Below are 12,908 nucleotides of genomic sequence, written 5' to 3'. Positions count from 1 at the left end.
GCTCTCTCATGGCTGGCCTGGCCTCCCACAGCCCGGCTCTGGCTCTCTCTGGTCCACATTAGACTGGGGCTTCCCAAATTCACACAGTCTCAAGCGCTATAATTGTTCTGCGTTTTGGCTGAGGCCTGCTTTGATTATTTCACACTGTCACACAGCAGAACGTTTACATGCCAACAGAAGGTTAGCTCTGTTGGCTCAGAATAAGAGAGTAACGTAACAAAGTAGGCAAATTTCTATTAGTTTCCATGGCAGTCAGAGGGACTGCTGTTACTCTCAGAGGTGCAAGTGCCTGTACGGAGTTTTGTTCTGCTGTGATTTGGCTGTAATTACACTCGCTATGTCCAAAGAATTTTAACACTTTGGTTACAGATTTTAAAAAAGCATGTAGTAGCAGCCATTGTTTGTAGAATCCAGATGTTTGGCCTGTATAAATGTGTTGCCCATGTCCCCCAGAGACCTCTGCCCCCCAGGCACCCAGTGTAGACAATGAAGTACTGCAATCAGCTGTCCACCCCCGTCTTCCTCCCCAGTGCTTCCCTATCGCAGAGTTGCACGTTATTGTTTATTGAAGTGCGTCTGTTGCGTTGTCATGTTCTACAGTAACAACAACAGAAAGAGCAGAGAGCAGGTGAAATGATGAAAGGTGTTTGAGGTGTGTTTGAAAGGATCAGGCGGCGGCTGCAGTGCGATTGTGGGCGATGCCTGTGCGTTCTTAAACCCCCGATATAAAAACGCCGGCGCCTCTCCGGAGGAGCGCCAGCGTTTCGGGAGTCTTGAGCTGAACGCCGCGCTCGCCTTTTCCCCTCCTAGGAGATGCAGGAGAACGTGAAGAAATGCAAGAACTTCCTGGCCACGCTGATCAAGCTGGCGTCCCACAACTCGCCCTCCCCGGAAACGTCCCGGAACGTGAAGGCGCTGGTCCAGGACCTGCTGGTGAGTCGGCCGCCTCCGCGCGCGCTCCTGAGGAAGAGGAGGCTCCCTCCCTCCGCCTTTATATACCCTGCTGTACTCCAGGGGCGCGGGAGTGGCTGCCCGCCAGAGTCACAGCGTCCAGGTGCTTTATACTGCGTATGGTTTCTGCAAAGGACTCATGGGGGATTTATTAACTAGAATAAGTGTTAAATAAATAGTGAAAATGAGAATGGCCACATTTCTGCAGTGTTATTATCAACTCTGTTCTGGAACTTGTAGTTATTTTTGTTTTTTCCCCATAATGCTCTTGCAAGGTACTTTGTACAGAAACATCTAAATAATAGCAAATAAATGTAATGTAAATGTAAAAAGAGAACATTCATGGCCTGTCTTTAAGCACCTTTTGTGAGCTCTGGCTTTTTTTTGTTGGTTATTGAGTGGGCAAATAATTCAGACAGTATTGGGAAAGTAATTAAATATGAATTAGATTTATTATGTAGATTACTTTTAGAATGAAGTGGATGAAGTTCCTGAAACAAAAAGAACATGATAATTGATTCACTGTAATTATCGATTGTCGTGATAACCTTGATAATTGATTCTTTGTCTGTTGTAATACATATATCCGTCTGCTGGTGGCAGCAAGTAGTTCTTTTTCAAATGGCAGCGGTATTATGCTGGATTGGCCAAATGTCAATGCTCAGCTTCTCCCTCGAGAAAAATTAAATATATTTAATCTGGTTTGATTTCTGGCATGTATTTTTTATGAAGGGGAGATAGGTCACGTCAGAGCGTGTTCCCCACTGACCTCCTCCTACCTCTGCAGGACGCCAAGATCGAGCCGGAAGAGTTCACCAACCGCCTGCAGTCGGAGCTGAAGTCCTCTCCCCAGCCTTACCTGGTCCCCTTCCTCAAGGTCGGTGTGCAGACGGCCTGTCACGGGCACTCAGGGCGGCGCTAACCTCATGTGACGCGGGGTTGCCAGGGGAACGGCGGATGCTCCGCCCCTGGCCGGGCCGGAGGACAGGCGAGCAGGGAGGCTGTGCGTGGCTGCCTGTGTCAGCGGCCCCCAGCGCTCTCCTGCCATGGCTCATGACTGTCACTTCATGTCACAGAGTCGCTGCTCTGCCAGCAAACGCAGCCCTGTCCTCATGGGAGGCAGAGTTACTTTGGTCTAGATTTGTGGGATATTAATAATAGACCCCTCACCTGTTTTTCCACCGTGGATATGTCAGTGCCTCTCTTATACAAGAGCCTGGAGTAGCCAGTATGAGTGTTGTAAACACAAAGGGCTTCAGTGTCACTCATATTTATACTCCTGAGATATGAGCATTTGCTTTAGGTGTTTATCAGATAATTTTAAAAAAGCGTTACCTTTAATAGTTATGAGAGAAACGGCTTTAATTTGGTCTTGTGGCTTTTAATGAACAGGTGGAGAGATGTCACGGAAGGTGCCGGATGTTTAGACGGCCACCATGTTTTATAAATGCTGTAATGGAGACCTGTGCCTGCTCTCTCTCTCTTTTTTTGGGTGAGCAGAAGAGCCTGCCTGCCCTGAGGCTGTCCCTGCTGAACAGCCAGCAGTCGCTGACGCAGCCCCTGCAGCAGGCCAAACCCGCCCCGGGCACGCCGCAGGCCGCCGCTGGCACCGTGCCTGCCATCGTCGCCGGGCCCACCGTCCGCGCGCGCCACCCCAACAGCGTCGGCGTGCCGGCGTCCAGCGTCCTGCCAGGGGGCGCCCACGGGCACTCTGTCGCCTTGGTAGGTCCTCCTCAGGGAAGCCGAAAGCTCATTTATTTTCCGTTATTTCTGTGATTTCTGATAACTGCCATTTCCTATTGGAATCATACCGGTATTAGTGCACATCGTGTATGAAAGCCTATTTGAGTGCACGGTTAGGAAAGGTTCACATTAACAGGTCTGCTGGCACAAGGAAAATGTCACCAGTGGGTCGTGGCCTTGGTTGGTATGGACAGAGCCTGTAAGCTAGTCTTCCTAGCAGGGTTTCTGGAGGCAGGGCCACACGGTGACCAATCAGTGATGATGAACTGTACTCAGCACTCAGAGAATGGTGACCACTGAACTATACACACAAGTTTTCAATTCAATTCAATTCAATTCAATTCAATTCAATTCAATTCAATTCAATTCAATTCAATTCAGTTCAATTCAGTTCAATTCAGTTCAGTTCAGTTCAGTCAATTCAGTTCAGTCAATTCAGTTCAATTCAATTCAATTCAATTCAATTCAGTTCAGTCAGTTCAGTTCAATTCAATTCAATTCAATTCAATTCAATTCAATTCAATTCAATTCAATTTTATTTTATTTGTATAGTGCTTTTTGCAGAGAACTGTCTCAAAGACACTTTACGGAGTAGCGAGTATGAGACCGATGAACTGTTTTCAGAACTGTTTGAGTCTGCGCTAGTCGAACGTGAGGCTGCAGCCTGAACCCCTGTAAAGATCAAACATTTGCATGCCTCTGCTTACTGAGAACACTTCAAGCTGAGCGTCAGGTATCTCTTAATACTGAGGCTGATCTTAATCCCTCCCCCGAGCTCATGCACAGCCCCGCACGTATAATTATGTAGCGCGCATGAAGGGAAGCGTGCGTTTGGAAATGCACTTTCACACCGAAGCGAATGCTATACGAGCGGGAAACGCTCAGGCCCCTCACTGCTGCCAGGAGGGGGCGGTGCTCCAGCCGGGCGCGTAGCGTAGCCCCAGAGCCCCCCGGTCCTCTCCATCGCATGCTGGAGTGGAGCAGCGCTGCTCGGAGAGAACGGGCTGAAAGCAGGCTGAGGGGAATGGTGCTCCCCGAGGCCTCGCTCACGGTCACATTCACCCAGGGAAATGCTTTTATTAGCCCCCGTTTGGCCCCCTGCCCCCCCCCCCCCCACACACACACACACACACACACACGCACACACACACACTCCTCCACTTTGTTCCCCTCCTCAGTTGTGCTCACCAAAAAAAAGCATGCGCAGGATCAGGTGTACCTTTTTGTCTCAGGTATCTTAAAGTATGTTTCCCTATAACAAAATGGCTTATTGCACATTATTGTTAAGCCCATGATTGGCTCAGCAGGAACACAGTGAAGTTATGAATTGGTTGTTATTCTCTGCTTGTCATGTGGGTGGGGTGTATTTCTTGTGTGAGATCTGCCTTGACCCCCTGGGTAATGCTGCGCCCCCCCCCCCCCCCCCCCCCCCCCGCAGGGTGTGAAGAGAGCAGGCGTCCAGGGGGGCCAGGTTCGAGTTCCCATGGTGATCACGCAGACCATACGAGCACCAGGTACAGTACAAGCCCTCCGTTATCGCATGCGGACTCACCCGTATTGGATCACGCCAGAGTTGGCAGGTCTGCTATTATCCTTCTCCAGGGAACTGAATCCTTGTAAATGAACTTAAGGGACCATATGGGGGATCACAGGGCAACAGTGTACTCAAAATGTAACCCTGGTTCCTCAGCGCTCAGTAGTATCCTTATTACAACGGTCATATACCCAAAATGGTATCCTGGTACCCAAAGCTAAGGGCGTTTGCAGTCTGTACTGTACAGGGGTGTGTGTGTGTGTGTGTGTGTCTGTGTTAGTATGTCTATGTGTCTGTGCGTGTATATTTGTGTGTCTGTGTCTATGTGTCTGTGCGTGTATATTTGTGTGTCTGTCTGTCTATGTGTCTGTGTTTGTATGTCCCTGTGTCTGTGTGTCTATGTGTCTGTATGTGTATGTCTGTGTGTCTGTGTGCATGCTCAGAGGTGCACACATATTCTGTCTGCTTCGACTTGGAATTGCCTGCAGTGAAGGATCTGTAAGTTGTTTTATGTCCTTCAGTTGGAATGCGGGGAAGTTCTAAAAATACTCGGTGCCTTTCGGGTGGGAACATGGCTGTTAAAATCAGGTTTAAATTTGTTTTGGCTGTCGCCGTGCCGTCCCGGAAAAGCTCCTCGGAGCGGCGGGCCGCGCTCAGGCCTGCGAGGAGAGCCGCTGAGACGCAGCGGTACTGACAGGGCGACGTGTTTGCGCGGGGCGGCCCGGAGAGAACGCTCCGGAGCTCTCTGCTCACGCGTCTCTCCCCAGTGACGGCACAGCCGGTTTGAGCTACTCCTTCTACGGGAGGGCGTTTGATGGAAATACTCCTGGACAGCTCATGATAATATTGCCTGTGTTTTTTTTTTCAGGCGCTATTGGAAAGGGACCAACAATACAAGCAAGCAGAAGTCCCATGGGCTTCGCTGTTCAGGTCTCCGCAAATCAGAAAAACAAGCTGAACGACCCTGGAGGCGGTTCTTTCAGGTAAGAAGCAGGGTCTCCGTGCAGACAGTGGAGACGGAGAGAATTCTGCCCGGACTTACAGAGACCAAACACCTGGGGGCAGCATTTCACCAAGATGGTGAGGGGCTGCCCTCCCAGCACAGCTACCCAGAGAGGCTGTTTAAAGCTGCATGCATGAAAGTCTTTTTCTTTAATGACTAACAGTTGTTCTCCCACTACTATCAAAACTGGGATGCACTGCTTATAATGCACACGGAAAGAAATGGGTGATTTCTTTTTTTAATGGTGCAGCCTGTTTTTCCTTTTAGGAGCACTATGCAGTCGCTCAAACTTTTTTTTGCAAATGGCTGCATTAAATCCGTATTTCGTCTCCTGTGCAAGGAGAAATTATTAGCAGGGGAATTAATTATCATTAGTCCTTTTCCATTTGGATGCATGTAATAATATTATAGTCAAGAAATAGTTCATTTATATTCACTGAGTTATTAATTTCACAATTTTTTAGGAATTATAATGTATAATACATATGCTTAAAAAATGAGAAACTGCTACCAGTAAGCCTTTTCATACCTCTGCCCTCTGAACCGTTAAACCAATAAAGGGTGAGCTGTGTGAAATGTGTGTTAGAGGGACGTGATACCCTCACTGCAGCCGGCAGAACTGCACCCCCACCCCCTACACACCCGCCCCCCCCCCCCACCCACCCACCCCCGCCAGGACAAATGGCCTGCGGTCAGTCCTGAGTGAGACCTGAGCACAGGGCAGGCGGGGTCCAATCAAAACAAAGCGCTCTGAGGCGGGGGTCCTGAAGCTCTTCCTGAGGTCACGGTGGCGTGGGGGCTGCTGGTCTGTCCCCTCAGAGAGCAGCAGCTCCGCAGCCAGGCCCGGGTCACATGGGCTGCCCGCCAAGTTCAGGGCGACTGCTCGCTCTCCTCTGGGGAGAGGTGACCGCTGCCGGCGCGAGCTGATAAATCAATAAATCTTTGGTGACTTTGGTGATTAAGCCATCAGGCCGTTTGTGTGCTTTCCTTCACTGCGAACGGAACGCCGCCGCCGTCCTTCCGCAAATCGCTTTTCAGAACGAGACGTTGGCTGCCCCACGCAATTACAAAAACGAGCAGCCGTTTCTCTGGCTTTTTTGCTTAACGGGATGGAAATATCGGGGGTCCGTGTGAAAGCGGGGGTCCTCGTCGTCACGGCAGCCCTTGCGGGGCGGTCTTGCGCTCGCGCGTGAACAATGGCGGCAGTCCCCCCGCGTCTGCGCCGGCCTCTCCGGAGGACAAATGAACGTGTCTGCGAGGAAGCCCGAGGCCGCTGAGTGTGTAGAAATCCTGGCTGTGCAGACGGGGTCTCCACAACTCTCTCCCAGCATGTGTGCGAGTGTGAGAGCCCGGGGCCAGAATAGCTGCTCAAACACAGCACTGCTTCCCCCTTGAAAACACTGATGATTTTATCCTCACCTTCTTTCTGCTTGTTTCATTTTTTATTTCTGCCTGCGTGCTGTATTTGGTTTTTAATTCCTCTCTTTACTCCGGCGTGTGGTTACGGTTGTGCCACGCATCGTAATGCTGGTGGTTTTTCTTTTGTTTGCGTGCTGTAAATTGCCAATTGGTGAATTAGATAAAAAATGTCTACGATTCAGTGGACACACGGATAAGTAAGTGCGGTTCCAACTGCCTGACCATGTCTGTTTACGTTTCCAGAAATGGCATCGTTTTCTTCTATTCGAGACTATTTTCAGTTAATGGGAAGCAGATTTTTACTCGGGATTGGAAAGAACAGAAGGCCACAGTGAAGAGAGAGAAAAGCAGAGTCATGCTCAGTGGCAGCGAGCTGGTTGGCCAGCGGACCTGGGGCCGGAGTCCAGGGCAGGGGGCTACGCGCCACCGGACCTGTTTTCATACTGACGGGCGCGCTGCTGCCTGAGCAGCCGCAGACGGTCTGCTGCGCTAAGCGAAAGCAGATGCTACCCGCGGTGTCCTCCGGTCCGCCCGCTCCGCGTAAGCTGCAAAGCCCAGGATCAGTCCCCTCATCTGCTGGGATCACAGTCCCAACGACCGCGTCCAGAAACATTACAGTACCCTGCGTTCCCCAAACCCCCCCCCCCCACCCCCACCCCCGCCCCCCTTCTCTACGCGTTCGGAAGCAGGATCGCTTTCTTCCGGACGAACACCGCCTCTCTGTCTCGCCTCGTCTCATCTCCGGGATCCCTTCTCCGGTGTTCGGCCTCCCCACCCCCCCCCCCATCCCGCATATGGTTCAACTTTAAAACGGCTTTGAATGCACAATTGGCAGCGCTCAAAGGAAGCCGCTGCAGTTTGGGCCGGGAGCCTGCGCGGCGTGCCCTGCTCTGTGTACAGAGGGAAGTTGCAGAATGCCCCTAATTGCCGCGCTGTTTATTTGTGTCTAAAGCAAGCCCTGCACAGTTGAAAGGGGCGCTGTGTTGGGCGGGAGTGCCGTGTCTTCCTCTGTCTGCCCCGCTTCTGCGGTTTCCTGCGCTGCATTTAGCCGAAATCGAGCGGGGCTGCGGAGAGAGGGGCACGGTAAATTTACTGCCTCTACTCTGCACACAGGAGCGGGGACACAACAGCCACAGCACATCTTACTGCAATTTAAATGTGCCACTGGTAGATGCTAGTTAATCTGGAGCTAAGTGACATATCTTGCGGTACTTTGAAAATGAGTTCATTCTGGAAAAAATAAATCATCAGTGGGTTGCCGTTCTCCTGTGGCTGCCGTTTTGAAATTTATTACTTTCTAATCACTAATTAAACCAAATTAAGCCTGTCATTTCACATGGATGTTCTCGAGCTAAATACCGAACCCTGAGCAGCGCACTTCAGTGTTTGCAGGGGCAAATGAGGAAATACCTGTAAAATATGTTGGTGGATTCTATTCGCTCCAAAAATACCCTCTGAAGTAAATAATTAGTTTCAGACGTGGGCTCAGCCAGTTAATAGTAAGAACCTGTGCCTCTCCTGCTGAAGGAAGCGCTGTAATTATCTGTGTCAGCCTCCCGCGGACGTGTCAGGATCCGTGTAGCGGTAAAGAGCGTTTAGACGGAAGCTCCGCGGCGTCAGCAGGACACGGCGCAGGTTACCATGATGACGTGCGATCGTGTGAACGCACACGAGCGCCGGCACTTCCGAAAAGGGCCTGCCATGTTCTGTGGGGTCGGACGCGTGGCCTCCGCCTGAACCGGCGAGACGGGCATTGATACAAACGCTTTCAGACCTGCGCGAGGTTTCCCGTCCGCACGCTTTCGTCTGCTTCCGTCAAAGCTGCTGCTGCTGCCGCCGCTGCTCCTGAGCCCAGCGCAGGAGCTAAAGTTTAAAGAGCACTCAGAGAGCTCCTACAGTGTTCTCCCCCACACCAGTCCTGCACTACACAGCTCTGTCCCATATCTTTTACTGGATTCATATTGACACCTTTTATAGCGCCGTTATGCTCATTATGCAGTTTCTGGGGTTATTCCTGCTCTTTATGGCCTTTAACAATGAAAATGGTGATAACTTGTTCATTTTGGTGTAATAATGTTGGGTTATAGGTGGGAGTGTTTCAGCTGGAGTCTTGGTTAATAAATAACTATAATTTATTGTTATGCACAAAGCTGTAGTTGTAGTGCATTTAAGGTCCTGATTCAGTGTTCGTTGATGAACCCGTGTCTAATACAGTTTGTTTTATCAGCCTTGGTTTGACAGATGTAAATCTCAATTTGCTCCCATTAATTGAATTTAGGACTGGGATCACTTGATACTGAATTGTCTTTTGTGCCTTTTTAAAATAATACGAATGTTAGCATGATCTGCTTATCGCCATATGTTTTTGTTAACACAGTAAACGGTAAATAAGTGAGGTGTTGCCTGGTATGCGTGTCCTGTAATTCCTGTCGTGTGTGTGCTCCAGGGACGATGATGACATCAACGACGTGGCGTCCATGGCCGGGGTGAACCTGAATGAGGAGAGCGCCCGCATCCTGGCCACCAACTCGGAGCTGGTGGGAACCCAGATCCGGTCCTGCAAGGATGAGACCTTCCTGCCAACGGGGCTGCTGCACAAACGCATCCTAGAGACCGGTACATACGTACTGCCCCTATACACATACACTATAGAGACTGGTACATACATATTGCCCCTATACACATACACTATAGAGACTGGTACATACGTACTGCCCCTATACACATACACTATAGAGACCGGTACATACATACTGCCCCTTTACACATACACTATAGAGACCAGTACATACATACTGCCCCTATACACATACACTATAGAGACCGGTACATACTGCCCCTATACACATACACTATAGAGACCGGTACATACATACTGCCCCTTTACACATACACTATAGAGACCGGCACATACTGCCCCTATACACATACACTATAGAGACCGGTACATACTGCTGCCCCTTTACACATACACTATAGAGACCGGTACATACATACTGCCCCTTTACACATACACTATAGAGACCGGTACATACATACTGCCCCTATACACATACACTATAGAGACCGGTACATACATACTGCCCCTATACACATACACTATAGAGACCGGTACATACATACTGCCCCTTTACACATACACTATAGAGACCGGCACATACTGCCCCTATACACATACACTATAGAGACCGGTACATACTGCTGCCCCTTTACACATACACTATAGAGACCGGTACATACATACTGCCCCTTTACACATACACTATAGAGACCGGCACATACTGCCCCTATACACATACACTATAGAGACCGGTACATACATACTGCCCCTTTACACATACACTATAGAGACCGGCACATACTGCCCCTATACACATACACTATAGAGACTGGTACATACTGCTGCCCCTTTACACATACACTATAGAGACCGGTACATACATACTGCCCCTTTACACATACACTATAGAGACCGGTACATACATACTGCCCCTATACACATACACTATAGAGACCGGTACATACATACTGCCCCTATACACATACACTATAGAGACCGGTACATACATACTGCCCTTATACAAATACACTATAGAGACCGGTACATACTGCCCCTATACACATACACTATAGAGACCGGTACATACATACTGCCCCTATACACATACACTATAGAGACCGGTACATACATACTGCCCCTATACACATACACTATAGAGACCGGTACGTACTGCTCCTCCTATACACATACACTATAGAGACTGGTACATACATATTGCCCCTATACACATACACTATAGAGACTGGTACATACATACTGCCCCTATACACATACACTATAGAGACCGGTACATACATACTGCCCCTATACACATACACTATAGAGACTGGTACATACATACTGCCCCTATACACATACACTATAGAGACCGGTACATACATACTGCCCCTATACACATACACTATAGAGACCGGTACATACATACTGCCCCTATACACATACACTATAGAGACTGGTACATACATACTGCCCCTATACACATACACTATAGAGACCGGTACATACTGCTGCCCCTATACACATACACTATAGAGACTGGTACATACATACTGCCCCTATACACATACACTATAGTGACCGGTACATACATACTGCCCTTATACAAATACACTATAGAGACCGGTACATACATACTGCCCCTATACACATACACTATAGAGACCGGTACATACATACTGCCCCTATACATATACACTATAGAGACCGGTACATACATACTGCCCTTATACAAATACACTATAGAGACCGGTACATACATACTGCCATTATACAAATACACTATAGAGACCGGTACATACTGCCCTATACAAATACACTATAGAGACCGGTACATACATACTGCCCTTATACAAATACACTATAGAGACCGGTACATACTGCCCTATACAAATACACTATAGAGACTGGTACATACATACTGCCCCTATACACATACACTATAGAGACCGGTACATACATACTGCCCCTATACAAATACACTATAGAGACCGGTACGTACTGCTGCCCCTATACAAATACACTATAGAGACCGGTACATACATACTGCCCTTATACAAATACACTATAGAGACCGGTACATACTGCCCTATACAAATACACTATAGAGACTGGTACATACATACTGCCCCTATACACATACACTATAGAGACCGGTACATACATACTGCCCCTATACAAATACACTATATAGACCGGTACGTACTGCTGCCCCTATACAAATACACTATAGAGACCGGTACATACATACTGCCCCTATACAAATACACTATAGAGACCGATACATACTGCCCCTATACACATACACTATAGAGGCCGGTACATACTGCTGCCCCTATACACATACACTATAGAGACCGGTACATACATACTGCCCCTATACACATACACTATAGTGACCGGTACATACATACTGCCCTTATACAAATACACTATAGAGACCGGTACATACATACTGCCCCTATACACATACACTATAGAGACCGGTACATACATACTGCCCCTATACATATACACTATAGAGACCGGTACATACATACTGCCCCTATACACATACACTATAGTGACCGGTACATACATACTGCCCCTATACACATACACTATAGTGACCGGTACATACATACTGCCCCTATACACATACACTATAGAGACCGGTACATACTGCCCTATACAAATACACTATAGAGACCGGTACATATATACTGCCCCTATACAAATACACCATAGAGACATGTACGTATTGCCCTATACAAATAACACTATAGAGACAGATACAAAATGCCTTATACAAATACATTATATCAGGGACGTAGCGTTGATTTTGAAATACCTTATAAAGACTGGTCTAATTTCAGGGCAAATTTTATTGGTCTGAGCATTTTTTTTTCTGGATTTGCTTTTTCGGTCCAGAAAATTATTGTTTAATACTGGTTTGAAAATAAATTATTTCTTAGTTGTTCTTTGTTATGGAAATTATGGGTCTTTTACTTTGTGTTCTGAGTAATTATAGAAACATTGCACTTGAAAGGATGAAAAGCTTCAGTCAGTCAATATGATCTTGCTTCATAACTACATCATGTCTTTGCATTATTTATTTAGATAATTCCATAAAAGCTACTTACATATTAATTGTTTTTTAATTAGAAATTTCCCCATTAAACTGTGTCATCAAAATGGAAATGAATTAAAATCTATTTAAATGTTTAAAATCCCAAAGTTTACAGTGATCAAATTATTGGAATTGTTTGACAGCCCCATATTCAAAGTACACAGACTGTGGAATTTGGAAAGCTTGAATTATTAATTATTCAGTTATTTCATAATTGACGTTTCCCATTCCAGTTATTCAGTCAACAAGATTTATGGTTGCGGTTCAAGTTATCTGGAGTCTTGTCTCTTTGAACTTGCTGTGTTTTTAAAATCTAGGCCATTTCTCAACCGTGCTGTGCGATCAAGGGTTTGTTTTCGCCAGTGTTTTCGCTGCTATCCCTGTGACAGTATTTGTAGTGTCATCGCTGTCGATGGTCTGATCTGCTTTCTAGAGGTTTCCAGACCGTTCCAGTGCTTCGCCTCCAATCCTCCTCTTTTTTTATCCTCAGTGAAAACGTGGCTCACTTAGCAGTTCTTTCACCTAATATAATGAATTCTTCAGTGGCTGTCTGAATTCACGAATCCCGGGGCTGTAACATAAATTGTTTATA

General features: G+C 47.5%; 1 protein-coding gene across 2 annotated transcripts in view; it reads left to right on the top strand.

Annotated features, from left to right (window-relative positions):
* LOC118215466 (transcription initiation factor TFIID subunit 4-like) overlaps positions 1-12,908 on the top strand; it is a 73,336-nt gene that overhangs the window by 17,297 nt on the left and 43,131 nt on the right. For both annotated transcript variants that reach the window (XM_035396307.1, XM_035396306.1), the window contains exons 5-10: positions 811-933; positions 1,739-1,828; positions 2,452-2,673; positions 4,133-4,208; positions 5,097-5,211; positions 9,097-9,266. In XM_035396307.1, coding sequence (XP_035252198.1) covers positions 811-933; positions 1,739-1,828; positions 2,452-2,673; positions 4,133-4,208; positions 5,097-5,211; positions 9,097-9,266 — 796 coding nt within the window. The remainder of the gene's footprint in view (positions 1-810; positions 934-1,738; positions 1,829-2,451; positions 2,674-4,132; positions 4,209-5,096; positions 5,212-9,096; positions 9,267-12,908) is intronic.

Source organism: Anguilla anguilla, chromosome 16 (assembly GCF_013347855.1).
Source record: "Anguilla anguilla isolate fAngAng1 chromosome 16, fAngAng1.pri, whole genome shotgun sequence".
NCBI classification, from domain to species: domain Eukaryota; kingdom Metazoa; phylum Chordata; class Actinopteri; order Anguilliformes; family Anguillidae; genus Anguilla; species Anguilla anguilla.
Note: the sequence above shows the minus strand (reverse complement) of the source record. Positions and strands in the feature narration are given on the sequence as shown.